Source organism: Taudactylus pleione, unplaced genomic scaffold, assembly GCF_031769625.1.
Source record: "Taudactylus pleione unplaced genomic scaffold, aTauple2 ptg000016l, whole genome shotgun sequence".
In the NCBI taxonomy this organism is placed as follows: domain Eukaryota; kingdom Metazoa; phylum Chordata; class Amphibia; order Anura; family Myobatrachidae; genus Taudactylus; species Taudactylus pleione.
The window spans coordinates 22,220,885-22,247,936 of NW_028284418.1; the positions used below are offsets into that span (position 1 = coordinate 22,220,885).

General features: G+C 42.9%; 1 protein-coding gene across 1 annotated transcript in view; it reads left to right on the forward strand.

Moving 5' to 3' along the window:
* TOM1L1 (target of myb1 like 1 membrane trafficking protein) overlaps positions 1–27,052 on the forward strand; it is a 202,183-nt gene that overhangs the window by 142,584 nt on the left and 32,547 nt on the right. Inside the window, exons 10-12 of the mRNA XM_088473337.1 lie at positions 442–586; positions 23,056–23,152; positions 23,940–24,009. Of these exons, the coding sequence (XP_088329463.1) occupies positions 442–586; positions 23,056–23,152; positions 23,940–24,009 (312 nt within the window). The remainder of the gene's footprint in view (positions 1–441; positions 587–23,055; positions 23,153–23,939; positions 24,010–27,052) is intronic.

Sequence of the window (27,052 nt, forward strand, 5' to 3'; positions counted from 1 at the left end):
GTTAATGTTTCTTGTTACAACCATTAGGGCGTTTAATGAATAATTTAAATAATAATAATTAGTCTTCATTCTAGCACCCTGCACCTGTCACAACCCGTGCAGTTCCTCCTTCCTGCCTTGGGTGTCACACCGTGTTCTGAATGCTTCTAGCACACTTAGCTGATGCAACAAACTGCTGATATACAGACCAGTGTGTGCTAGAAGCACCAGATCAGAGAGCGACACCCCAGACACTAAAGTGGAACTGCAAGGGTTGTGACAGGTGCAGGGTGCTAGAATGAAGACTACTACTACTACTACTACTACTACTAATAATAATAATAATAATAATAATAATAATAATAATTGTAATGTAATAATACCCAGTAAAATAATAATGTTATTTTAATTAAAGGCAATTGCAAAGTGGTGATTTAAAATGAATTTGTATTGTCCTTTCAGACATTCATCAATGAACCTTCGGCTCCTTCAAATGAGCTCATTGATATCAACCTTGCTCCACTACCTAGCACACACAATCAGACCAATGGGTACCCCCTGCCTGCTGTTCTTCCAAGCATCACTCCACAAAGCGCTCACAATTCCGGTAAGTAACAGGCAATATGTAATAGTGTTATCACATACCCATGTTTTAGCACTGTGACAGTGCCATAGTTGGCATATGCAAACAATTTAGTGACAAGGGGGTCGATGTATGAACCAGTGAAAAGACTGGAGAAGTCTGGCAGTGGAGAAGTTGCCCATGACAACCAGTCAACTTTGAGGTTGCATTTATCAAATACATTATATAAAATGACTGGTAGAAGCTGATTGATTGCCATGAGTAACTTCTCCACTCTTTTCACTGCTTCATACATCTACCCCATGATTTAATAACATTTCTTTATGTCACAAAGAAGGAAGTAATACAATTAGCATAGGACTGGTAAAATTTGTGAGCACTTTTATAGCCACTTCTATTTTCCTTACTGAAAAATAATTGATTAGTAAAAGCCATTTTTAATTTACAGTAAGTAGGTTGTTCAGAGTAAAGTGCTGTATTGACGGGTTGGGTACAGGATGTCAGCCTTGTCCCCTCTAGGAGAATGAGTGGTAAATCAGAGCCGACTCCAGGAGGAGCTGCACCCTATGCAGACAGGGATTCTGACAGCACTTAACCCTGCATGTGGCCAAATAGGGTGTGTGGCCTAATTATCATAGGTCACACCCCCGGCATGGCGCTATTCGGGGGCGTTCCGTATGGCACATCTCCCATTTAACATCAGGCTTGGGGTGAGCCCAGCACTCCTTCAGTAGCTGGGTTGCACCCAACCCTCTCCCTGCACTGAATGGATGCATTCCTCTTCTCTGGGGCCCAACCTCCCAACCACCGGCGGGACACTTCGGCCCACCGGTGGAACAACGGGGCAGTGCAGGAAAACGGGACTGTCACCCAGAAATCGGGACTGTTGGGAGGGTTTTTATTTTTGCTTGGTTCCTCCTTCAAATAATGTGCTTAAGATAGTGCTAATGTTTTAGTAGTTACAGTAGTCAATCACAGGCTTAATTTGGTACAATGACCTGAACAGAAATGCCCTGCAACAGCTCTTGTGTGTTCATGCTGCACTGTCAACAACTCTCTATAAAATCCAGATTGATATAAAAAAGTAAAGCTCATACACTGTCTGCGCATTGTGTTTTTTCCTAACTGAAAGGCACACCTTTTTAGATTAGCTGTAGTGGTTCTGTAACCACCATATAGGGCCATGAAGAAAGAACAGCAGTCTGGCTTCTTCAATAGAACTCTTCAAATCCATCTTTTCTTGTGAGTGGTGTTCCTCCTGCAGTGCACATTGCTATAGATCTATCAGAGTTAGTGCTCCAGCATACTGACCCTAATGTAAATGCATGCTAGTCTCATGCTTTGTGTGTGTTGTATTCTGTACCCTCTCTCTGTTTCAGTGTGTGTATTTGATATACCGTGCAAAGTTCAGCTGGAAAACTTTGTAAAAAAAATCAATACAAATGTATTTTTTTCTTGGCCACTGAACTTCATCCACATATCAGCCTGATTATAGATATTACCTTAGTCGTGAATGTGTATCAGTAGAATTTATTCATATTTAATTGGGCCAATTTCTTATGGTGTTGAGCCATAGGCAGAGCCATAACTAGACTTTTCGGTGCCCTGTGCCAGAGAGAGCATTGGCGCTCCCCCCCTCTCATTTTTTAAATAGGGACATAAGATAGTGCACCTGAAATAGGGCCATGGCCTCATGGGGAAGGGCCAGGGAAGAGATAGGAGAGGATAGGAGATGCTGGGGATAAAAGAAGAGGGAGCTACAAGTGAGAATGATAATAAACAGGAAAATTGACAGGCACAAACAGCACCTCCTCCCCTGCGGTGCCCTGAGCCATGGCACTGGTCGTGCTACCCTAGTTACAGCCCTGGCCATAGGCCCCTAGTAAATGGTAATCTTAATTGTATTCACACTACAAATCATTGTTTCTAGTGTAACCTTACCATCTATCATTTGCTAGTGTTGTGATACCATTCCGCTTTTTGGAATGTATCTTGTTCTATCCATATGTGTTTTAACGTGGGTAAAAGCATCGTGGAAGCCGAGGAGGGAGTTCCAAATGCTATTGGATTAGACACGTGGTTACACCTGCATTTTCACTAGTGTTAAAAAAAAAAAAAACTAACACAGTGGCAGTGTGACCAAAGGATTTTTCTTTGGAAAAACCTCAATATAATCTAAATTAAATATACTAAATTAGTTACTATATCAAATATTAAATATACTGTAAGGTATATTCCTTATTAAAATAATTTAATCAAAACTGTATTGTTATTTCTAAACAATTGTACTTTGGCCTTAGTATTATAAAACTAAAGGCTGTAGCTTATATACAGAATCCGTAGTATAGAAAAAAGAATAGCAATCATCACGTTATCACGTTTACATTTCTAAATGATTTCTAGTATAGGACTGACCATATGGGGAAGACTTTTGATTTTTGTTGTTTGTCAGTTTATGTACAATATGTGAAATTAACATTCTCTGGGGGTGATTCAGTTTAGGACGGAATTCAAAGCTACACGCAGGCAGCTTTGCTATTCCGTCCTTGCTAATATGCTAATGCAGCAGGAGGCAGCACGCCTCCTAAATGCATTACTTATCCGAGCTGCATTGTACAATGCAGCATCAGATAATCTGCAGGGAACATCGTCCGGCTAAGTCACCTATGGGGTTGAGAGAAAGAGGCCAGATGAGAGCCAGAGGCCAGGAAATCTCCATCAGCCGACGGAGATCCTGGCCTCTTCCCTCCCCCCCAATGGCGATGACACGCCTCAGTTTCAGGAAACGGAGGGTGTTGCCGCCCCCTCCCTGCCCACAAACAACAGCAGACTGTCAATCAATGACAGTATACTGCCAGTCTACGTGCGGGATCGCAGACCTGTTCTGCACATGCACAGATTCCCGACCATCGCACTGCTGAATCAGGCCCTCTATTTTTCATTTAGCGTACAGCTTACAGTGTTAATGAAGTGTATATAGTTTTGGGGGTGCTCTATGCACAAGTGTTAGTGCGCAGTGTTAATGAAGTGCAGAGCCCATCACTGCCACACGGTCTGAGGATGCTCCGAAAAGTACTATTTTTCCCAGCGCCGTTGGCCCTGCCCCTTTGGCATGACGTCATGCACTAAGGGGCATAGCCAGCACAGGACTAGGTTCAGAAACTGTCATCAGGGAATCATTAAAATACCACATAGACAACAATCAATTTAGCCCCTAAGACCACTCATCTGGAGTACACCAGTATGTGCAGCCTCATGTGCGCGCCGGGACTAAACGTCGCAACCTGATTACCTCAACCCCAGGCGTCTCCAGCGAGATCTATCTCATACAGCATCAAGACGTTGCTAAGCAACCCACAGTGCTACAGATAAAAATATACAAGTAGGGGGGTAGAGGTAACCATCGGCACCGGATTTATTAATAGGCTGACATTAGAAGGCATATAAAGATATAGGATCTAAGATGCACCTATAAGTAATTTATATCTTTCAGACTGCAAAATTCCAACCAGCTAAACCATGTTGTCAAATAGATCTTAAACTTTTCAGGAGAGGACATGATAATATCGTCCATTGACCTATACATTTCTAGCCTCTGAAACCACTCAACAAGAGGAGGAGGTATACAGTTAGGTGCGTAAATATTGGGACATTGACAGAATTTTCATATTTTGGCCTCTATCCACCACCACAATGGCTTTGAAATGAAACAAACAGGATGTGCTTTAACTGCAGACTTTCAGATTTAATTTGAGGGTAATTACATCAAAATCAGGTGAACGGTGTAGGAATTACAACGGTTTCTATATGTGCCTCCCACTTTTTAAGGGGCCAAAAGTAATGGGACTATCAACTCAAAAGCTATTTCATGGACAGGTGTGGGCTATTCCCTCATTATTTCATTATCAATTAAGCAGGTAAAAGGTCTGGAGTTGATTCTAGGTGTGACATTTTCATTTGGAATCAGTTGCTGTCGACTCTCAATATGAGATCCAAAGCTGTCACTATCAGTGAAGCAAGCCATCATTAGGCTGAAAAATCAAAACAAACCCATCAGAGAGATAGCAAAAACATTAGGTGTGGCCAAATCAACTGTTTGGAACATTCTTAAAAAGAAAGAATGCATCGGAGAGATCAGCAACACCAAAAGACCTGGAAGACCACGGAAAACAACTGTGGTGGATGACAGAAGAATTATTTCCCTGGTGAAGAAAAACCCCTTCACAACAGTTGGCCAAATCAAGAACACTCTCCAGGAGGTAGGTGTATATATGTCAAAGTCAACAATCAAGAGAAGACTTCACAAGAGTGAATATAAAGGGTTCACCACAAGATGTAAACCATTGGTGAGCCTCAAAAACAGGAAGACCAGATTAGAGTTTGCCAGACAACATCTAAAAAGCCATTACAGTTCTGGAACAACAATCCTATGGACAGATGAGACAAAGATCAACTTGTACCAGAGTGATAGATAGAGAAGAGTATGGAGAAGGAAAGGAACTGCTCATGATCCAAAACATACCACCTCATCAGTGAAGCATGGTGGTGGTAGTGTCATGGCATGGTCATGTATGGCTGCCAATGGAACTGGTTCCCTTGTATTTATTGATGATGTGACTGCTGACAAAAGCAGCAGAATTAATTCTGAAGTGTTTCGGGCAATATTATATGCTCATATTCAGTCAAATGCTACAGAACTCATTGAACGGCGCTTCACAGTGCAGATGGACAATGACCCGAAGCATACTGAAAAAGCAACCAAAGAGTTTTTTAAGGCTAAAAAGTGGAATGTTATGCAATGGCCAAGTCAATCCCCTGACCTGAATCCGATTGAGCATGCATTTCACTTGATGAAGACAAAACTGAAGGGAAAATGCCCCAAGAACAAGCAGGAACTGAAGACATTTGCAGTAGAGGCCTGGCAGAGCATCACCAGGGATGAAACCCAGCGTCTGGTGATGTCTATGCGTTCCAGACTTCAGGCTGTAATTGCCTGCAAAGTATTTGCAACAAAGTATTAAAAAGTGAAAGTTAGATTCAGGATTGTTTAGTTTGTCCCATTACTTTTGGCCCCTTAAAAAGTGGGAGGCACATATAGAAACCGTTGTAATTCCTGCACCGTTCACCTGATTTGGATGTAATTAACCTCAAATTAAATCTGAAAGTCTGCAGTTAAAGCACATCTTGTTTGTTTCATTTCAAAGCCATTGTGGTGGTGAATAGAGGCCAAAATATGAAAATTCTGTCAATGTCCCAATATTTATGCACCTGCCTGTATATCCATCACACATGGATAACAGCCTGGGCTGCACTATTGAGATACTTCAAAAGTGATATTTCTATATACAGATATAGGCAAGGCATGTAAGTTCAAAAGCCATAATTCAGGCCCATCTGGGACATCCAAACCTAGTATTTCATGTGCAAATGAAATCACCCCATCCCAAACTACCTTCAAGACCGGATAAGAACAACATATGTGAAGGGGAGTACCCAGTTCCGCGCCACATCTCCAACAACTTGCAGATACCCCAGGATGCATTTTATATAAAACGGCCAGGCATTGATACCTCACGACCCACGACAAGTCCCACCTGGTCAGTTTGAATTAAGGCTTGTAATAATAGCTTAAGCCTATTTGCAATGAGTGTCACATAGAGTTTTATATCTACATTTAGGAGGGAAATGGTCTTATAGATAGGGAAACTACATGGATCTTTCCCTTCCTTAGGGATAATGATAATTTGAGCTTCTAAAGGCTGAGCTGAGAAATGTTTTACTGCATTAAACGCTTGGGGCATTAGGGGCATCAAGGCGTCACTAAAAGTTTTATAATAGGAGATCGGGAATCCATCTGGACCAGGACTTTTCACAGATGGAGAAGCCTTAATTGCCTCTCCTAATTCTTCCTATGTAATGGGCCTATCCAAATAAGTTGCCTCCTCCCCTGGTAGCGGATTCTTGATATATTGTTAATGTGTATTGTATTTTGTATCATTTCTTTTATTGGATTCTTCCTTATCATTCTTATAATTCAGGAAGGATTCTCTAGTCATATTATTTACATTATCTAAGGCTTATTTGACTAAGTATGCTGGATAATCTCTATCTATGAATCTTCTACTAGAAAACTCCAATAGGTAAATTTAATAAGAATTGAGTTTGGTCGAGTTTTGTTTTTTTTAAACACTCTTTACTTCGCCAAAACTCGAGTTTTCCGTTTTTCAACTTGCAAATTTACTAAGAAGTGAGTCTAGCTGAAAGTGAGTTTTCTGATGGTGAAGTAGATCAAGATTTCTTCCCCTAAATGCGAGTTTAGAGGAGATTGTAGTGTTTTCTCTCTGCCAAACTCACACGAGCAAGCAGCCTGCACAAATCAGTGAGATATGTGAAGGCTGCTTGTGTGTTGTACCTGTAAAAAATGGGTTAAAATATAATAAAAATATTACATAGGGCCCCCCCCCTAAAAGCATAACCAGCCCCGGACTTGTCAGCCAGTCCTGGTTCCTAAAATTACAGGGAACAAAACAAGGTTCCACCGTAATTTGGGAACAAGCACCAGGCTGCAGGGCCAGTACTGGTTTTAAATATAATGGGGAAAGATTTTTGTAGGGGTACCACTATATTTAAAACCAGCACTGGACCCAAAACGACCGGGGTGTAATGCCACAGCCAGGAGACCCTATTACCAGGTCTCCAGGGCCAAAGCATTCTCACCCCAAGCTGGTGAGGCCAAGCCAGGGATCTTAGGGGAGGTAGGCACCCAGAAAAAAGGGGTCCCCACCCTCTTCTGAAACCCCAGGCTTGGTCTGAAGACCGGGGCTCTTCTCCGTACTCAGAGGCTTGGGTACATTGGTAATAAAGTGTAAAATCAAAGTAAACTATTGTATTTTACAGTGGAACTTCAGGTGCCAGCATGTCTGCACTATGGCACTTGTGGAACTACAAGTGCCAGCAGGAGGCCGGCAACCGTACCTCCACTGTAAAATAAATAGTTAAATAAAGACAGTACACACACACTGTATACAGTAAAAGTTTAATACACAAATACCTCACTCACACATACTTACCTGCTGCCAGATGTTCCCATGTAGAAATCCGTGTGGAATGACCTGTAAAAAAGTTCCTATACTCACCTCCATCCTCGCGCTGGTCTCCGTAGAATACAGGGGGGTCTTTGCAAAAAAACAAACCGCCACCCGATCCATATACTTACCATTAGCAGTGTGTATGTGTGACCACATACACCGCTAACCAGCTCCAGACTGTTCAGTGAGAACTGTCAGGAGCTGCCAGCCAATCAGCAGCTGCTAACTGTAGTGCGGCCGTTGATTTGCTCTGGCTCCTGACAATTCCCACGTGGGCTGTTCAGTAAGTCAGGAGCCGGAGCCAATCATCGGCCGCTCTAGAGTTAGCGGCTGCTGTTTGGCTTCCGGCTCATGACACACTGACCAGCCCACGTGGGAACTGTCAGGAGCCGAAGCCAATCAGCAGCCGCTAACTGTAGAGCGGCTGCTGAATGGTTGGTGGCTCCTGACAGTTCTCACTGAACAGTCTGGAGCCGGTTATCGGTGTATGTGGTACATACACCGCTAATGGTAAGTATATGCATTGGGTACTCTGTTTGTTTTTTTACAAAGACCCCCCTGGATGCTACGGAGACCAGTGCGAGGATGGAGATGATTATAGGATCTTTTTTGCAGGTCATTCCTCACGGATTTCTACATGGGACAAGGGGACACGAACAACTGGCAGTAGGTAAGTATGTGTGAGTGAGGTAGGTGTGTAATAAACTCTTACTGTAGTTGTGTCTTTATTTTACTATTTATTTTACAGTGGAGGTACAGGTGCCAGCCGCCTGCTGGCACTTTTAGTTCCACAAGTGCAAAAGTGCAGGCATGCTACCACCTGTAGTTCCACTGTAAAATACAATAGTTTACAACAAATTTTCCACTTTATTACCCCTGTACCCACAGTCCAGGGGTGCAGGGAAGAGCCCCGGGCTTCAGACCAAGCCTGGGATTTTGGAAAGAGGGGGGACCCCTTTTTGAGGGGTCCCCACCTCCCCTGAGATCCACCACTTTACCTGAGTGACTTTGGGTGAAAATACTTTGGCCCTGGAGACCTGGTAATAGGGTCTCTGGGCTGTGGCATTACACCCCAGTCGTTTTGCGTCTGGTACTGGTTTTAATTATAGGGGGACCCCTACGCATTTTTTTTTCCCCCTATAATTAAAACCAGGACTGGCCCTGCAGCCTGGTGCTGGTACCTAAATTACAGTGGAACCCTACTCTTTTTGTTCCCCGTAATTTTAGGTACTAGGACAGGCTGACAAGTCCGGGGCTGGTTATAGCTTTTGGTATACAGGCAGAAACATACACAAATCACACTGATCTGTGTATATTTCTGGCAAACTCGCAGTTCAGGAGGTGGTCTATTTGAAACTTCAATTTATTAGTGAGTTTGCTACAATCTCATCTGAGATTGTAAACTCGAATCTTAGTCAATTTATGAGTTGCATCTTTTTCAAGAAAAGTACTTCTTAGTTTGGCTGATGGTGAGTTTTTTGGAGTTTTCTATCTCACACGAGTTTTAGCCAGGGCTGTCTTAACAGAATTGTCAGCCCTGGGCAAAGCATTGCACTGGGGCCCCTACCCACCCAACCACGGGAATAAAAATGTAAGCGGTCAATAAAATAAGCCTATAGATTTGTTGGTATTTTCAACAAATTCAATGTTTAAACATAAAAAAAACTTGATTTAAAGCGAGGATTACAGACTCCACCTCCATCTTCTCTTCTCTAGTTAACAGTGCAGTTCCTGCTCTGCCCTGCAGCTGTGATTAAAGCATGGGTGGCCAAGGGGGGTGTGCCTTCTGTGCCCCCACCCCTAAATTTGGCTCTATGGCTGCAGGCTGGGAGGGAGGTAGAGAATGCTGTCTGGCTGCTCTGATTGTATGTAATTTACAATCACAGTGGCCGGGGAGCATCTTTCTCTGCCTGCTTCTATGTTTGCTGCACTATGCACAGAGCAAGCGGCTGCACACTCCATGTAGATGCCTCCCGGGCCAGTCCACCACATGCCTAAACTCACGTGAGATTGCAAGCTCACACAAACTCGATTCTTAGTAAATTTACCCCCAATTGTTCATTGACCACTTTTAAAATAGTTCTTAATATAGAAAAGTTTTATATAGCAGTAAGTGTTAACTAGCATATTGGGCTATTCTAAAACTAGATCCAATAATTCAATCTTAGGGGTAAATTTACTAAAGTGAGAGTTTTTAGAAGTGAGTTTTAAAAGTGATGTTGCCCATAGCAACCAATCAGATACTGGTTATTATTTTCTAGAAGGTGCTAGTTAAATGTTAAGTAGAATCTGATTGGTTGCTATGGGCAACATCACTTTTAAAACTCACTTCTAAAAACTCTCACTTTAGTAAATTTACCCCTTAGTATCATTCAGTGATGTAAAATTAAGTTTAAAATTATTGATCTGAATATAATCCTGACATTAATCAAAAGATCTGTCCCAGACAATAGTTATATCATCTATGTACTGTATCTCTCAAATAATTGCGATATAAAAAAAAAAGTTGTCATTATACTGTATTTCACACTTTTCTCCCATAGTTAAAGGAATACATTTGCATAACTAGGAGTGAAGGCTGTCCCTGTAACTGACCCAAATATGTTAAAAATAAATTATCTAAAAAATGTAATTAAATAATTATGACTGAGGATAAGGTACATCGATTAAAATTAAATCAATAAAATCTGGATCATTCTCTGGGTCATTTAACAACACAGTTCTTCAAACATCAGTACCTTTCATGTGCCCAGTTGACATACACAATACTTGTACGTCAATGGTGTCCCAGTTAAAATCTTTACATGTGTTATAATAATGATGGAAAAGTACTCAAATTTGTTTAGAAAGATTTTCATATATTCATATACTCAGACATGGGAAATGTCAATGAGCCTATGCTCTCTACTATGGGGTAGTCCAGCAAATTGATTAAACTTTTATGTAGTTTAATTACTTTTTTATTTAGTTTGATTATTGTAGTTTGGGGAGGTGATAAAAGATTAGGAACTTGGTGTTTTAATTATTACATGTATACTGTAATTGTAATTATCCTTATTAAATAGTATCTTCTCTCATTTCCCTGTCTAAAACCAGCTGTAATTCCTTATAAAGTCATAAGTGGAATCTTGGTTACTGTATATGCAGTAGGATTTGGCGTCATAATTTACAACATGTGAGATTCAGTAAGGTAATCAGTCTTATTCATCAAAGCTATGTAGCTACCACCAGTATAAGTTTTTTTAATGATGATATCGCTGCCATTTTTAAAGTCTCTAAGGGCTCTTTTATTAAGGTCAACATATTGTTGTTTCCATTGAAGTTAATGGGCTGTGGAAAGGAATAGGGGCTATTGAAATCAATATGAAAAGCACAGCACAATGCTGCTTGTTCTGTTTGTGTAAACCTCTATGTACACATTACTTCTCATAGTCATGAATCGACTTCCTCAAGTGCAACAACATGCTTTTAAAGCACTTAAATGGAATAGGCAGCATCCAAATAAAAACCTGTATGTACACATATGCTGTTACAGGCCTTTGGTTTACTTTAATATGCAAGTCAGGTGCAATGTTTAAACATCTTGGGTAACTGGCCTTATTGCCAGCAGTATTTATTTAACTTGACACATTTTTCCCATCATAACATATCTGGGAATTTAAGCTCCTCATAATCTACATGTTTTATGCAAAACTCTGGAGGCTTTTGCTTCAAGATACCAAATTTCCTTTTTTATGGAATATATTTCTCAAGCACAAACAAAGAGAATAAGAAGATGTTTTAATACTGTACATAGGTAAGCAATAAATTACAAAGGGGATTAACAGTCATTGCCGAAATAACCAAGCAGAGTTTCTTAATTATTATAAGGTTACTTAAAATTTGAGTCTGATCAACCAATATGTCTTCTCACCTGACCCTGCAAATGGTTGCTTAGATAACAACTGCTCTGAATAGATTATTTATTTTGCTTTATACTATATTGGCCTAGAATTTAAAAAACAGGCTGACTACCAGAGTAAATTTACTGCCAGTAATACAGTAGTTAACTCAAATTTTCCCTAGGAAGGTAGACTTTATAGTATTTTCTCCAAGGCTGACTACCACCTATCAGTACATTCATATTGTCAGGCCCTGGGGTAATGGTCCTTAGTTTTGACTTCAGTATCCGGGGGGGCTAGGGTGAATAGGAGGTAGGAGACGGGGTGGCTGAATATAGGTCTTCCTCATAGGTTGTTCCCAGATGTTTATGAGACCTAGTCCAGGGTGCGGAGTCTAATCCACTCAGTGGTGTTCACCAGTGATCCCTCTAAGCGGGATATGGGTTTTTGCGGCACCGAGTGAACAGGTCGCGGTCTCTAGAGTAGGTATTTGGAAATCTACCCAGCATCTGGGAGGTGTTAAAGCTGGTACGTATCCAGATGCTGCATAGAGATGTTATTACTGGCAGTATTCAGATGCTAAACAGAGATGTTATTACTGGCTGTATCCAAATGCTGAATAGAGATGTTAATACTGGTACTATCCAGACGCTGAATAGAGATGTTATACTGGTAGTATCCAGATGCTGAATAGAGATGTTAATATTCAGGGTTGCTACCAGTAGAGAACACTTAAGGTAAGTGTGGAGCCTTAGGACGCAGTCTCAGCGAGTAACCACAAGAGAAGCGAAGTTGCACAGGCAACTTCCTGTTCCAGGCTTTAGACTTAAATACCCTTAGGTAGCTGATCATTGGTTGAATGAAGCAGCTGACCGACTGCAGTCTACCATTGGAGGATACCAGTCAGATGACATGAACCAACATGGCGGCACCGCTTAATAGAAATCAGGCCATTCAATTTTCAGTAAAATAGTTTTCAGTGGACCTGACCATCATATAGCCAATCAGAGAACTAGTATATTCACACAGCCAGACCAGCCAATAGTCAATAAGAGTATTAAAACGTTCACACAGCCAGCTGACAGAACACCATGTAATTAACCAAAGATCCAGAGCAATTTACAACACAGAAGATAACAGGAAAAACAGCAACACAATGTATGTTTGAATCAAACTTCATACTTTTTTTTTTACTCTTTACTTATTGAGAACATAGGGTTTTTGTGAAACACAGTAATGTAGAATAAAGGGTGAGAACATAGGGTTTCTGTAAAATACAATAGAATATTTGATTGATTATACCAAATAGTAATTTTTAAAAATAGCTTCTTTTGGAGCAGGTAGCTTTAACTGGAAATGAAGGTATGAGTGGAGCATTTACTTTAGCAATTCAGTGTTTAAAATAAAAGACAACAAAAAGTGTACAAAAGACAAAATACTAATAACAGTCTTTGTATATGCAATAGTTATGTATTTAGTATTATTGCCATTAACATACAGCAGGCGAAGTTGCCAAAAGCCAGCGGCTTTGAAAATAATCGTCTTAGTAAATATATCCCTTGGAATTAAATTTATGGTACCACATACACTAGGTGCAATCAATAATTTGAGTGTGGAAAACAGTGAGGAGGAAATGTAATAGGGTGTAAAGTGTTTACAGCAAGTTTCAAGTCGCCGTATGCTAAACAAGGCAAGCACAGCTAAATTCAACCAACTTAGAAAAATAATAATTTGAATTAATGTTATGTTTGGTTTAGTGGAGGGGCTGGTCAAGTTGGAAACCTCTTGGTGCAAGTTTAATATTTACTGTAATAAAGTAGCCATATACTGTAGCACCAATAATGTCTTAGTGATCTTTAACATATTTAAGTGCAGAGGGTCAAGCCCTTTTTCTTTGCAAGAGAATAAAGAAAAAAATATTGTTTCAAAATGAATACAGCATAATTAGTTACACTCAGTTAAAGAGGACATATCTATTCATAAAGAATAAATACTTGTGAGCGTCTGTATCCTATAGATGCAATGTATACTACTTTTTAAGCAGGGATTCAGGAATACTTACCTATTCTACAATGACCTCCGAAAAGCGCCCCCACCGTAAACCACCTAAGCTGTGCTAAGACTAAAATACCGCTAGTACGGAAATTCTAGGCACTTATTATTATCATCCTTTATTTATATGGCGCCACAAGGGTTCTGCAGCGTCTCACAAAGTACATAAACAAACGAGCAAACACGAAAACAGCAACTTACAGTACAAAACAATACAGGATAAGAACATAGGGCCCGATTCAGATCCAGACGCTAGCTGCGCTCTCTAGCAGCTATCAGGGGCCAGGTATGGAAATTCTGCAATCACACTGTCTGGCTTACGGACGCCCTCTATTTTTTAGATAGCGACAGCAGAGTTAGCGCACGCCGGTGTAATGACGCCCACTTTTCTTTCTTAGCACACGTCATCTCTCAGTAACATCAAGAGCCATCGGAGCTGCACACAGCACTTGAAGTAGACCCTACCCCACCACAAGCACTGCGATCACAGTAGGCTGAAATACAATGTGTATAATGATGCCCCCATGCTAATTATGGATGCCCATTAAACTCCATTTTGACGCCCAGACACGTCTGCGTTCGCACCACCACTCCCCCGTTCACAAGCACCTTCCTGTGTTACCACCCACAAACGACACTGTCTGTCACTCAAGGTAGCGCTCAGCCTGTGTACAACAAGCGCACGATTCCCGACCGTAATGACTTGCTTGCGCACTGCGACACATGCGCAGATGGGCGACAATTGCCCATAGCGAGCATCCGCGGCTTAGTGACCGGGTCTGAATCGCGCACATAGGCCCTCATTCAGAGCCGCACATTAACAACAGTACGCTCGTTGCGTTCCGATGTTGACTAACTGCGCATGCGTCGGTGTTACACTGCGCATGTGCGTACGGCAGATTGCGAGCTTTTTTTCTCTCGTTCCTAAAATAGCGTACAGGAAGTGACATGTCAAATGTGATTGACAGAACAGGGCGTTTTTGGGTGTTCACGGGGGTGGAGATGGAAAAACGCAGGCATGGCGAGGCGTTTTTGGGGTGTACATACATTAGCAGATGCGAACGTCAAATGTGTTCGGACCGTCTCATACGTCACTGGAACATCCTCTTTCCCTTCAAAATGCTCGCACAGCTTAGGGTCTGGATTACTCGACCACATTGGCGATGTCTCCGTCCCGGGACTCCACGATGTTGCAGCGATTAATCGCGGGTGGTCACAAAAGCAATTAGTGTTGTATTGAAAACCGGCTTGGTATGTGTTTGGAAAGCAGTTTATTGGGATAGCACAAAACCGTACGCAGGTGGAAATCATACCTGCTAATGTCAGGATTACACAATCAATTTGCGTACATTTTTTGGGTTTTATTTTGCCCTCAATTTGTTGTTTATGGCCTATTGTGACAATAATGTCATCATGTTTTAATTAGCTCCCCTTTTTTTTTTACTGTGGAATTTGCATCGTTAGGTGAATTTTTAAACGTTCCTTCAAGAGGCCTTTTTTTAAAAAAAATTAAATTGTTTTTTTGGTCAGTTTTTGCCTTTAGGGCCAGGATTAAATGTAACCCATTTGTACAATAATGTCACAATACAATGTCAGATTTTTATCATAAATTTATTGTTTAAACACAAACCAATTGGCATAATATTTTGTTGCCTTTTTTTCTGGCAAAGATACTTTTTCACAAAAAAAAATAATCAATAACTGCTAACATAAACGTACATAAATAAATTAAAAACATTTCACAAGAAAGGAGAGGGAAGTTTTGACCAGAAAGGAATATGAGCCAAGCACAGAAGGAGTGTGGGAAAAGTCGCCATTGCTGTCACCGTTTTTTCGCCCGTTTGGATGGGGGAGGGTGGGCGCCAGACGGGTCCGGGATGCCATCGGGCTGGCCTGTCCAGAGGCAGATGTTGTGGCCTCTGGACTAGGCACAGGGCTAGGCACATTTGGAGGATTGGCTGATGTTGTGCCAGAGGTGGAGGATCCTGATGTTCCGGCAGGAAGGGAGGTCGGCTCCACCATGTGCTGGCGAACGAGCTGCTCCAGGGCATCGGCGATGCGGATGTTGGCCCTGGTATTTTCCGCCAGGGCCTGACCAATGGTCACGTTGGCCGCAGCATTTTGCTCCAGGGCCTCAGCCACCCGTATCAGACTGGCGTCCATCCTCTGCAGAATCTCCGTATGGAAATCCGATTTTAAATTGAGTTCTGTGAGGAGGCCCACTGCCTGCGAGGGGGCACGCCCTGGACTGGCTTCTGCAGGGTCCTCAGCCGGATGTACTGGTTCCTCCCCTGCAGAGCCAGCAGAAATTCTGCGGCCAAGGCTCCCCTCTGGAGCAGACTCATCCGCCTGTGTCTCTGTTGGAAAAATGAGAAAAGAGTCACATTAGAATCTACATATTGGCACAATAGCATTTCAGAGTTGGTGACATCACAAGACTTACCTGGGCCAACATGAGGAGCCGCAAAGTCTGGCATGTCCGTATCCATGTTGGACACGCCAAACACCTCCACAGGCTGCACACACCCCTGTGCCAGCTCTTCTAAGTCTGTCAACTCCAATGACACAGGGGTGGGACCCCCACCTGTCCCCCTTGCATGCCTAGCCCTGTCGGCAAGTTTTTGCTTGAGACGATATTTGAAGTCGCCCCATCTGTGGAATGAAATTGGAACCATTATCCTTTTGTTTAAAATGGGGCTTGTTTATAGGGTGGGAAAGTGTTTACTTACCGCCTTTTTACATCCCGGGCTAGACGGACATAATCACCCACCCTATTGACAGCAACGGCGACCTCCTCCCACATTCTCCCCTTCTGGCTTTGGCTCATATTCCTGTCTGCCTGGGGCAGGATGTCAACACACTTCTGGATCAAAACCTCCATCTCATTTCTTGTGAATTGTGGCTGCCTTTTTTTTTTGGCAGCTTTGGCGGGTTGACTGGGGCCAGCAGTCTCTTCAATGTCATCGTCCTCACCTATTTGGGTAAATATGCGGATTTAGCCACTTCACAACTTGCACAATATTATGTTTGAAAATAATCATTGAGACAAAATGCATGAAGACCTTACCGCCGGAATTTTGCCCATTGTTTCCCTGGTTTGAAGCCATGTCTCTGCTTCCAGCATGAAATCATCCAGAATTTCTATGTGATTTTGTGACGTATTTATACATGCGTCCTTAGTTTGCGGCCGCATCATTGATTGTGCGTCCCTATGATTCATCCTTAATTTGTGCGGGAAAATAAACACTATTTATGGCTTGGTGTGTGTGGATTCGAGGTTGCGTTGTTGGATTATTGGCGGTTAAGTTGGTTGGAGTTTGTGGTTTACGGTTGGAGGATTTGGCAGATTTTGGCATTTTTGGGGTTTGCTACAGTTTTTTTGTTTATCCGTTCGCATTTTTGTTGTTTTTTTTGGGCCTCGTTTCCTGATTTGGTAAGTTTGGTGAAGTCTAACTTGTGGCCAATTGGTGTCTACTTCTTGTTTTTTACTTAATATTTTCAGCTTAACACTAATTTCATCTCTTTTAGATTTTTTTGGCTTGCGGACCCAAAGACCTTTTTGAGGGAAATTTGCGAACTAATTAGCGCATTTTTCACTGTTGGTCTAGTGACTTGCATTTGCGAACTAATTTGCGCATTTTGGGATGCTTATTCATCATGTAAACCAGTTTTTGTTTTCCCTTTTCCATTTTTGGCTTACATTTGACCCCTATTTGACGTACGGTGTGCAATGTTGTTTTGATCGATGCCCAAATGTGTGTTTCGCCTATTTTATGTTTTGGCTTGCACCAATTTGACAAACATAAATTCACCCTGTAAATTTTTGATGTATAATTTTTGGCTTGTTTACAGTTTTGACGTATCATGACAATACCCCGGCATGTAAGCAGCTATGGATGGTATCATAAAGCTAAGTTGTTTTATGTTACTTTTGGGATGGCTCAAAAGCCTTACATTGTAAACTTTGAATTTCAGGTAGATCTGGGTCGAATTGTTCTGGCCCTGCTCCCGGAAGCCGACCAACCTCAATCTCGTCCCAGGCGTAGGCATCGTAGGCATGCAAGGCCCCAGATATTTCAAACACGTGTCACCCTTTTTGGAATGCCCGATGATGAGGTTTTAAGACGCTACCGTCTACCTCCCAAAATCATCATAGACACTCTCTCATTAATAGAAAGTGATCTTGAGCGGCAAATTGACAGTCCAACAGCAATACCACCACTGACGCAATTTATGGCGGTGTTACATTTCTGTGCCTCAGGATCGTTTCAAACAACGGTGGGAATAGTGGCGGGCATCTCCCAATCCTCCTTTTCCCGGATCCTGAGGGCAGTGATGGAGGCACTTTTCAAGCACCTCCATCATTTTATTCAAATGCCTTTGGATATGGGTGCCCTTAGTGTGGCCAAGGCCAATTTTTACCAAATAGCTGGCTTCCCACACATCATAGGGGTTGTGGATGGTACTCACATACCACTTCAGCCTCCAGCACGGCTGGAGGCAATATTTAGAAACAGGAAACACTATCACTCCCTGAATGTAATGGTGGTATGTGATGCCTCCCTCCAGATCCTGTCCCTGAATGCTAAATTACCAGGAAGTGCACATGACTCCTTCGTCATCCGGCAATCAGGGATATGGCCGAAATTAACCAACCTACAAGCTGGTGATGCGTGGCTTCTGGGTAAGTGGAGACCTTTAGTACATAACAATGTTAAGCTTGATACACAGTGTTCCTGATGTTGTCTCTTATTTTTCACAGGAGACAGTGGATACCCTTGCATGTCCTGGCTGCTCACTCCTTATTTGGCTCCCACACCAGGCCCACAAAGTGAGTATAATTCCGCACTAACAGCCACCAGGCAAGTGGTGGAGCACTGTATCGGCCTTTTAAAAGGCCGATTCAGATGCCTCCACCGCTCTGGTGGCGAGCTCATGTATTTGCCGGATATGGTGTCGAAAATTGTGCTCCTGTGTGGGATATTTCACAACATCGCCATAAGCAGTGGTGTCCCAATGCAGCCAGAGGATGCCTTACCTGAGGATGGCCCCCCCGAGGTTGGTCGGAGGTCATGATGTGGGGGGGCCATACGCGATGATGTTGTGGCCAGATTTTTTAGGTAAGTTTTACCAAAACTACAGTGTTTATACCTAATGTGTCTGTGTTTGTTTGCGAACATCTAATTTATTTTTATTTTTTTCACCATCTTCTGTTTGTTCACATAATCTTTGGCACTCCAACGCTCACTACTTCCTGCTACCCTTACCAAACCTGGATCTGGTGATTTTGGGCATATATTCTGGAACCCATATTGCAACGCCATGTTTGTGGAATCATGTTGGCATGGTCCTTCGTCAACCAGTTCTTGATTGTTTTTTTAATTTAAATATTTTATTTGTATGTGTTGTATTTGAGATTATCACTGTGTTTTTTTTTTGGGAGTGACCACTTTGATTTCTCATTTATGTTGTGAATAAATGTTTGGAGAGTGAAATGGTCTTCCTTTTTTTGGACGTTAACAGCAAGTGTAACCAGGTTAACACACCTTACATTTGACAAAGGGGTAATCCAGTACTGACACCAGTTGATGTAAACTGAAATATGTTTTCAGGTTCCCAACCCACACCAAAAGGAAGCCTGTCCAAACCTTTGGATTTGGAAGATTGGCCTAAGCAGCTTGCACACCAACTAGGAACCTGTAAAATGTAGAAATATCTAATTGACACTACACCCAAAAAGGGAAATGACATTGTTACTGTTATGTGTTTCTTGTGGCTGTTTAACATACAAATACAAAACACAATCTAACTTTTAAAAAAGGGAAATCCTTGCAGGAACAGTCTACTTATGTCAGGGAAAACTATTTTTGTTTTGGAAAAAAAGAATGAGCCAGAACGTATATTAGAACTAAAAAATTTATTTAGAAAACGAAAATAAACAAAAAAAACTACTGGCGAAGGATGCCAGACAGCCGGTCAAGGCCCACAAGAACGCCACTGACATGTTGGCGCATCTGGGCAACACATTCGTCCACCTCTTGCCGACGCCTCTGTTCCTCTGTGGGTGAGAAAAGTGTGTGGATTAATAAAACAATAGGGAATCCAGATTAAAAAAACAAAAACCCAACGAAATCACTCCTAAACCTAAAAAAAAGAAACCAAAACAAAAAGGGGGTGCTGCCAAAAATACAAGGCCTATGTACAAATTCCCACAGGTGTGATATGTGTATGTTGAAATCAGCAGGAAGAGGTAAAGGCAAACTGCTAAATCACCAAAAGTAAACCAAAAAAGCACGAATAAAGGCACGACACATGATTACATACAAACAGTTTGTGCTTAAAATAAATGCGAAAGAAAAACATACCGGGAGCCAAAACGGGAGCTCCGGAAGTCCCTCCATGTTCTTCCTCGGAGGAGCCTTCATTCCCCAAAGAATGGGGAGGGGTAATGACGGACTCCGGGGAGGGGGTAATTGGAAGAGGGGTGGGTGGAGGAGAGGGGGAAGTGGGACGGAGGGGAAGGAGGCCCGACAGTTCCGGGAGAGGGTCTTGGAAGGCTGGGGAGGAGTGGGGTATAGGGGAAATATTTGGGGTGGAGTGTTGGCTGGGGGTTGGGGATAGTGGGCGGGAACGGCGTCTGGCCGGACGGTGACGGCGTAGTCTTGGCTGTCCACCTAAAATATGTCAAACAAATTGAGGTTAGTTTCTGGCCAAATCCGGGGCCCAAAAAAAAAAAACCCACCAACAAAAAACAGGCAAATAGGAGTAGAATGAAAAAAACAGAAATAGAGGGAAAACATGGCCATGCAGATATGAGGACAAATAATAAATAGGACAGACAGGAAAACATGCACATGCAGATATGAGGACAAATAATAAATAGGACAGACAGGAAAACATGCACACGCAGATATGAGGACAAATAATAAATAGGACAGACAGGAAAACATGCACACGCAGATATGAGGACAAATAATAAATAGGACAGACAGGAAAACATGCACACGCAGTTTGCCCCACAAACACAAACATGAAAACCACAATACATAACACTTACTTTCCTGTATCTGCATGCGAAAGCATGCCAGCAAGCGGGGCGTTCGCCGTTGCAGGTCTGACCACCTGCGCTCCAGCTGCCCGATGTTGCGGCGTGAACCAAAGGACCGCAGGCGGGACCGTGCCTCCGCATACGCGGAGCGCTTCTGCCGGTTGGTGATGGGTGGAGGCTGGCTGGTGATACGGTGATCCATCACCTCCGTAAGCACCAGCAGCTCGCGCCTGGTGAATGCGGAGGCTCTCATGATGGCAATGGTGTTTTTCATACAAATCATTTTTGATAAAGTGTGCAAAAAATTTCTGATTGGCTAATGTATTTTGTAAATTAACAGGAGCAATTTTATTGGTTAGTGTATGAGTCATGTGTTCAACAGGGCCAGAAATCTCTGGAGAGTTATGATAGGCTTGATGCAGTGACATGCGTAAGCAAATTTAAATAAAGAAATGAACCCAGGGAAATATGCGGGGATCCACAGCAATAGAACAATTGTTTAATTGTGGTTCACATGTTTTTGGAACAATAAAAGCGAATGTTCCATCCGTACGTATTCTGCGGGTAAACACAAACACGGACAAGAGTAAAGTTTCTTGCATTGTGTTGAAAAAAAAACAACAATTAAGCTAACTGATACATTGATTGGCATGATACGATTGATGGAGGTAGGCAGAATAAAGGAGCAGGTAATCGACATCTGACAAGGCCACTTCCGGTTTATACTTGTGTGTGCGTTCCCTTCAAGCCATTTCGGGGATGTACGCTCGCTATTTCGCACGCTCGTTAGTTAGAGGAGGGTCACCTGAGTTTAGGGAGTAATTTTAGATGCGAACGAAAATACGAGCGAGCCATTGAATTTAAATAATTTTGTACGTACGCCTAACGTACGTGCGCCCGCTTGCGAGTGGGTCTGAATGAGGGCCATAGTTTATAAACATTGCTGCAATAGCGATCATGACACCCAGAATAATCACTTGTGAGCGTGCTCCACCAGTACCGCATATGCCGGATCACCACACTAACATATACCACTCTGCGGGAACCTTTTATTAGAGTGTTCCAGACCCAACCACACAGGGATCAGGATTTTCTCTCCCACTTTCCTCCTGGGCACCGCTGATTGGCCAGGTTCATGGAATGGGGTGGGGAGAGCAGATCGCTGCTCTTCTCCCCTCAGGAGGCACAAGGGCTGCAACTAGAGGGGGGCTGGAGGTGTACGTGCACCAGGTGCACCGCTGCACCCGGCGCAAGTGTCCTCCGGTTCGGCGCCGCAGGTAGACTCCAAGCCGGACGCCCGCTGAGATGTTATTACCAGCGGGCGCCCGGCTCCTTCCCCGCAGTGCTGCGGTAGCCGGAGGCTGGATTTCTCACCTGAGCTGCAGCTTCCAGCTCTCCCCACAGGCACTATGGGAGAGACGTCATGACATCTCTCCCATAGTTTCGAGGAGCAGCCAGGCAGACCCGACGGCGGCAGTCACAGGAGCGGGGTTTAAGGTAAGTATTTTTTTTTGTGTGTGTATGTGGCACTACGGGGGCATTAACAGGGGGCACTACAGTGGCATTACCTACAAGGGCATTACCAGGGGGCTCTACAGGGGCATGACCAGGGGACACTACAAGGACATCACCAGGTGGCTCTACAGGGGCATTACCAGGGTGCTCTACAGGAGCATTACCAGGGGGCTCTACAGGGGCATCATCAGGGGGCACTACAAGGACATCACCAGGGTGCTCTACAGGAGCATTACCAGGGGGCTCTACAGGGGCATCATCAGGGGGCACTACAGGTGGCATTACCAGGGGCCTACAGTGGCATTACCTACAGGGGCATTACCAGGGGGCTCTACAGGGGCATTACCAGGGGGCACTACAGGTGCCATTACCAGGGGGCTCTACAGGGGCATTACTATTTGGTCACTACAGGGGCATTACCAAATGGGCACTATATGGGCATTACCATGGGGACATTACCATATGGCCACTAGTACAGGGGCATTACTATAGGTGCACTGCTGAAGGAGGTATTACTGTGGGAGAATTACCGGGGGGGTGGGTAAATTACTGTCTTGCCCCGGGTGACAAAAGCCCTAGTTTCGGCCCTGGGCACATTACTTCATCTTGAGCTGGCAAATTTTTCTCTAGAAGCTAAATGGAAAGCTGAGCTTTCCGTGCTTCTATAAGTTGCTCTCTCCATACTACTGTATGGGGAAGCGATGTGTGTACTAACCAGGGGCACCGCTGGAGAAACCTGAGATTTCTCCATGGTAACCCCTTCTATGAATAAAAAAATCTGTGACAAGCCCTGTTATCACTGTTAACAGGATTTTCACTGCTATATGAATAGACCCCATAGATGTAAAGAATGGTTTGAGTAATTAATTTTCATCTATTTTATAACATTCATTTAATTTCACTTTACAGATATTGTCAACACACAGCTTCCTCCTCAGGAGATCCGCAGTAACTCTTTGTACCCACAGCTGGACTTGCTGGAACTAACGGAGGCTGTAAATATTCCGTGAGACATACAAAAACTTTTTTCTCACACTTATTGCTTTATGGCTGATACTATAATTTGTCTCTCCTTTTAGAGGTCCGTATATTTCAAAATATTATGTGTGCAGTCTGAAAACCTTGATTTGTAATGCTTTTAATATAACGTTGATCTGTTCAGATTGTAAGATGATAAGGAATTGATACAAAAAAATGAAGAAACTGTCATAAAATGAGGTAGATTTCATTGTTATGATTTGTAAAATGTGTTTAGAGCTGAACGAACATTTTAAAATTTGATGTGTGGCTGATTTGCACATTGATGTGATTAAGTTATGAAATCCACAAATTGGTTTGTTAATTCTCCATTTAACTTTTGTATTCAGGAGAACACTACCACAGAAACCAATATGTAGGGTATATGGAATTAATCTTCTTCAAGCTTATAGTACCACATACATTATATATAATACAGAGACTATATAATGTTCATAATATATACATTGATAATTGATTATATACATTATACATACATACATAGTATTCTCAACCAAATTATGCTGATGCTAAATTACAGTATGTGGTGGATTCAAATTGAAGAGATTTGTATGGGTCGATTACTGTAGCTCAACTCTGTGTGATATCAGCTGAAAAAAATGGATTATAAACTATTAGAACATTGTGTATTGCTGGAACAATCCATAGCGCATGTGAGGTGATTGTTTTTTTTTCATCTATGTGATACCATGTTTGACATAGGTACTACCAATTGTTGATGTTGCTCACTTATTTTCTGTCAATTTGTTTAATAGGTTTGCATTTGGAGTACAAAGTCAGCTGCCACAGCTTCCTCCCAGGCATCTGTATGACAATGTTCATAAAGTAAGGATTGAATCCGCACTAGACAGAAAATAAATCGATGTACTAATCATAAATAGACCGACATGATAGCTGTTTTCAGTGAAAAATCTTACACAGCTTTGGGTTGGTGGTGCGTCCAAATATTAACTATTAAAACTCTATTTCCTTTTTTTTTTGCGAGAGAAGCAAAAAGACGAGAAAAAAATTTGCTTTTTGGGGCACACTTAATTCAATAAATGATAATTGTTTAAGTATAATAAAAATTTAACTCTTAATAGATACTATCCCCTAAAAAAAGAACTAAGGGACCAATCCTATTCCGTGCGATGATCTCACCAGTGCGAGTCATCGCTGCAGTGGCGCACTTTACGGCAGCCCGTATTCGCCAAATTTTGCTCGCAGCCCCATAGGGCTGCAACCAAAATTTAGCAAATTCAACGTCGAGTCAGGCTGTGAAGGGTGCGATGTGCGGTTTGCTGCTAGCGTTTTAACGCCATTGCAATGGCACCGCGCACCCTTCGCACGGAATAGGATTGACCCCTAAGGGGTCACAAATGGGGTATATCAATACATTTACTTATTTAAAATCTTATCAAATATTGTCGGGTTCTGTAAGAATATAAAAAAAATTCCCTTTGGGTGTCAATACTCATTGGTAATTGGTGATCACATGGTCATGATACATATTAGCAGTGTAATCTCTAAATATCTATTTATTTATTTATAGTGGTCAATTAGTCCCATTATACCCCTTTCAGACATACGACCTGGGAAATTTCCTGCTCAGACCCGGGAATGTCTCCTGTGCAAATCCCAGGTATTTGGTTGAGACCCCCTTTCACACTATAGCTTCTACCCGGGAAATTCCCGGGTAGCACCATTCAGACATAAGCCTGGTTTTTTAGTTTTTAATATTACCTGCCTCTCCTCTGCCCTTCCTACCCTATTCCCTCTCCGGCTGCCACTGATCATGTCATCATCATGCAGCAGGCAGCCGACCAAGCACAATGCAGCCATTGTATTTATTTTATTATTAGTAAATTATTTATTTTATTACCTATCTGCCCTGGTGGTCCAGCGGGAGTGCGGGCGGCCGCTGTGGCAGAGACCCATCGGCGGTCTCCAGCGCCGGCGGGTGTCCCCGGCATCCGGCTGGGGTTCTCTGTGCCTGAGGACCCAGCCATTGTCGCTGAGTCGGTTGTTAGCGCTACAGCCACCGGCGCGGGGGGTGGTGAGCAGCAGCACTGAGCGTCCTATAGGATGCTCTGTGCTGCCAACTCAATGTAATGAGCAGCAGTGCTGAGCGTTCTATAGGATGCACTGCGCTTCCAACTCAATGAGCAGCAGTGCTGAGCGTCCTATAGGACGTTCTGCGTTGCCAATGTAAAAGCTGCTTGGTGCAGCCCGGGAGAGAAATTCCCTGGTAGCACCATTCAGACATAAGCAGGGTAACTGGAAATTCCCTGGTTGATTGAAGGGTTGGCTACCAGGAAACGTGTTCCCGGGTAGGTACCTTTCAGATATACGTAGCAGGCCAAATTCCCGGGATTCTCGGTATGTCTGAAAGGGGTATAAGTGACCAAGGGGTCTATGTACTAAGCAGTGATAAGTGACAGAGTGAAAAGTGCCAGCCAATCCGCTCCCAACTGTCATTTTTCAAACACAGCCTGTGAGATGACAGTTGGAAGCTGATTGGCTGGCACTTATCACAGACTTATCACTTTTCACTCTGTCACTTATTACTGCTTAGTACATAGACCCCTAAATCTTTGCAAACATTCAAAATAGATATTGAGAGATTACACTCCTTTTATGTATCATGACCATGTGATCACCAATGACCAATGGGTATTGACAACCAAAGGGATTTTTTTTACATTCTCGCATAACCCGACAATATTTAATATGATTTTAAATAAATTAATGTACTGATATACACCATTTGTGAACCCTTAGTTGTTTTTTTTAGGGGATAGTATCTATTAAAAGTTACATTTTATTATACTTAACAATTATCATTTATTGTGAAATAAATGTGCCCCAAAAAGTCAATTTTTGTCTTGTCTTTTTGTTTGTATAAAAAAAAAGGAAAAAGAATCTGTATGACAATGTAAGTCTATTTAATCAAATAATCTAGTTGTGTCACCAAATCCCAGTCCTGAGAGACATTTCTCCTTGTTATACATGTTCCTCATGCGCTTTCCTGCTTAAGAAGAAGGTAGCGATCTCACCACTATCACTCATTCCAGCTACATTCACTTAATGCAGGCTACAACAGAGGTGCACAAAGTATATTTCACTTGTATAGTTATTACCTACTAAGGCATAGACAAACACATATGTACTGCCCTTGAGCACTTCCGCAGCACTGACATAGATAGTAGCTGTTACATAAGGTAGACAGAAAAAAATATTGAATCTGGAGTTGATGCAGAGTTGAACACAAGTAATTACTGCTGCACGGAACTGAGGGGGCCATTCAGACCCGCTCGTGAGCGCAGGATGCTCGCAAGCTCGTCGATGGTGCCGAATTGCACATGCACTCGATGGAGGGAGCTCCGTCGTGTGCATGCGCGAGACCCGAATAACGACGGCCAAGCCGTCGTTATGGGTCTCGCAACAAAGGTGGCGTGCTGTCGATGTTGATTGACAGCACGCCCCCTTTGGTGGGCGTGCCGGGGGCGTGGCTGCCAGACGGAGGCGTTCCCATGGGAATGCCTACCGTCTGAGTCCGGCCCCACTGACATCAGTAGTGATGTCAGTGGGAGTGATTTTGGCTCTGATAGAGCCAAAATCACTCCAGGGCTTGCGGTCACCGAGACCCTACCGCAGGGTCTTGTCGCAAGCCCGATGGTCGCGATGGTCTTGACCATCGCGACCATCATCATGGACACTCGCTATAGCTGTGGGTGGTAACCCACAGCTATGCGAGCGTCCATGAGGCCGCTCCAAGTTGAGGGAGGAGGGCCCTGATTCAGCGCTCTGGTCAGAGCGTCCGGCTCTGAATCAGGCCCTGAATGCGTATATTCACCCTTATGCAGAGTTGTACTCATGTCTGTATATG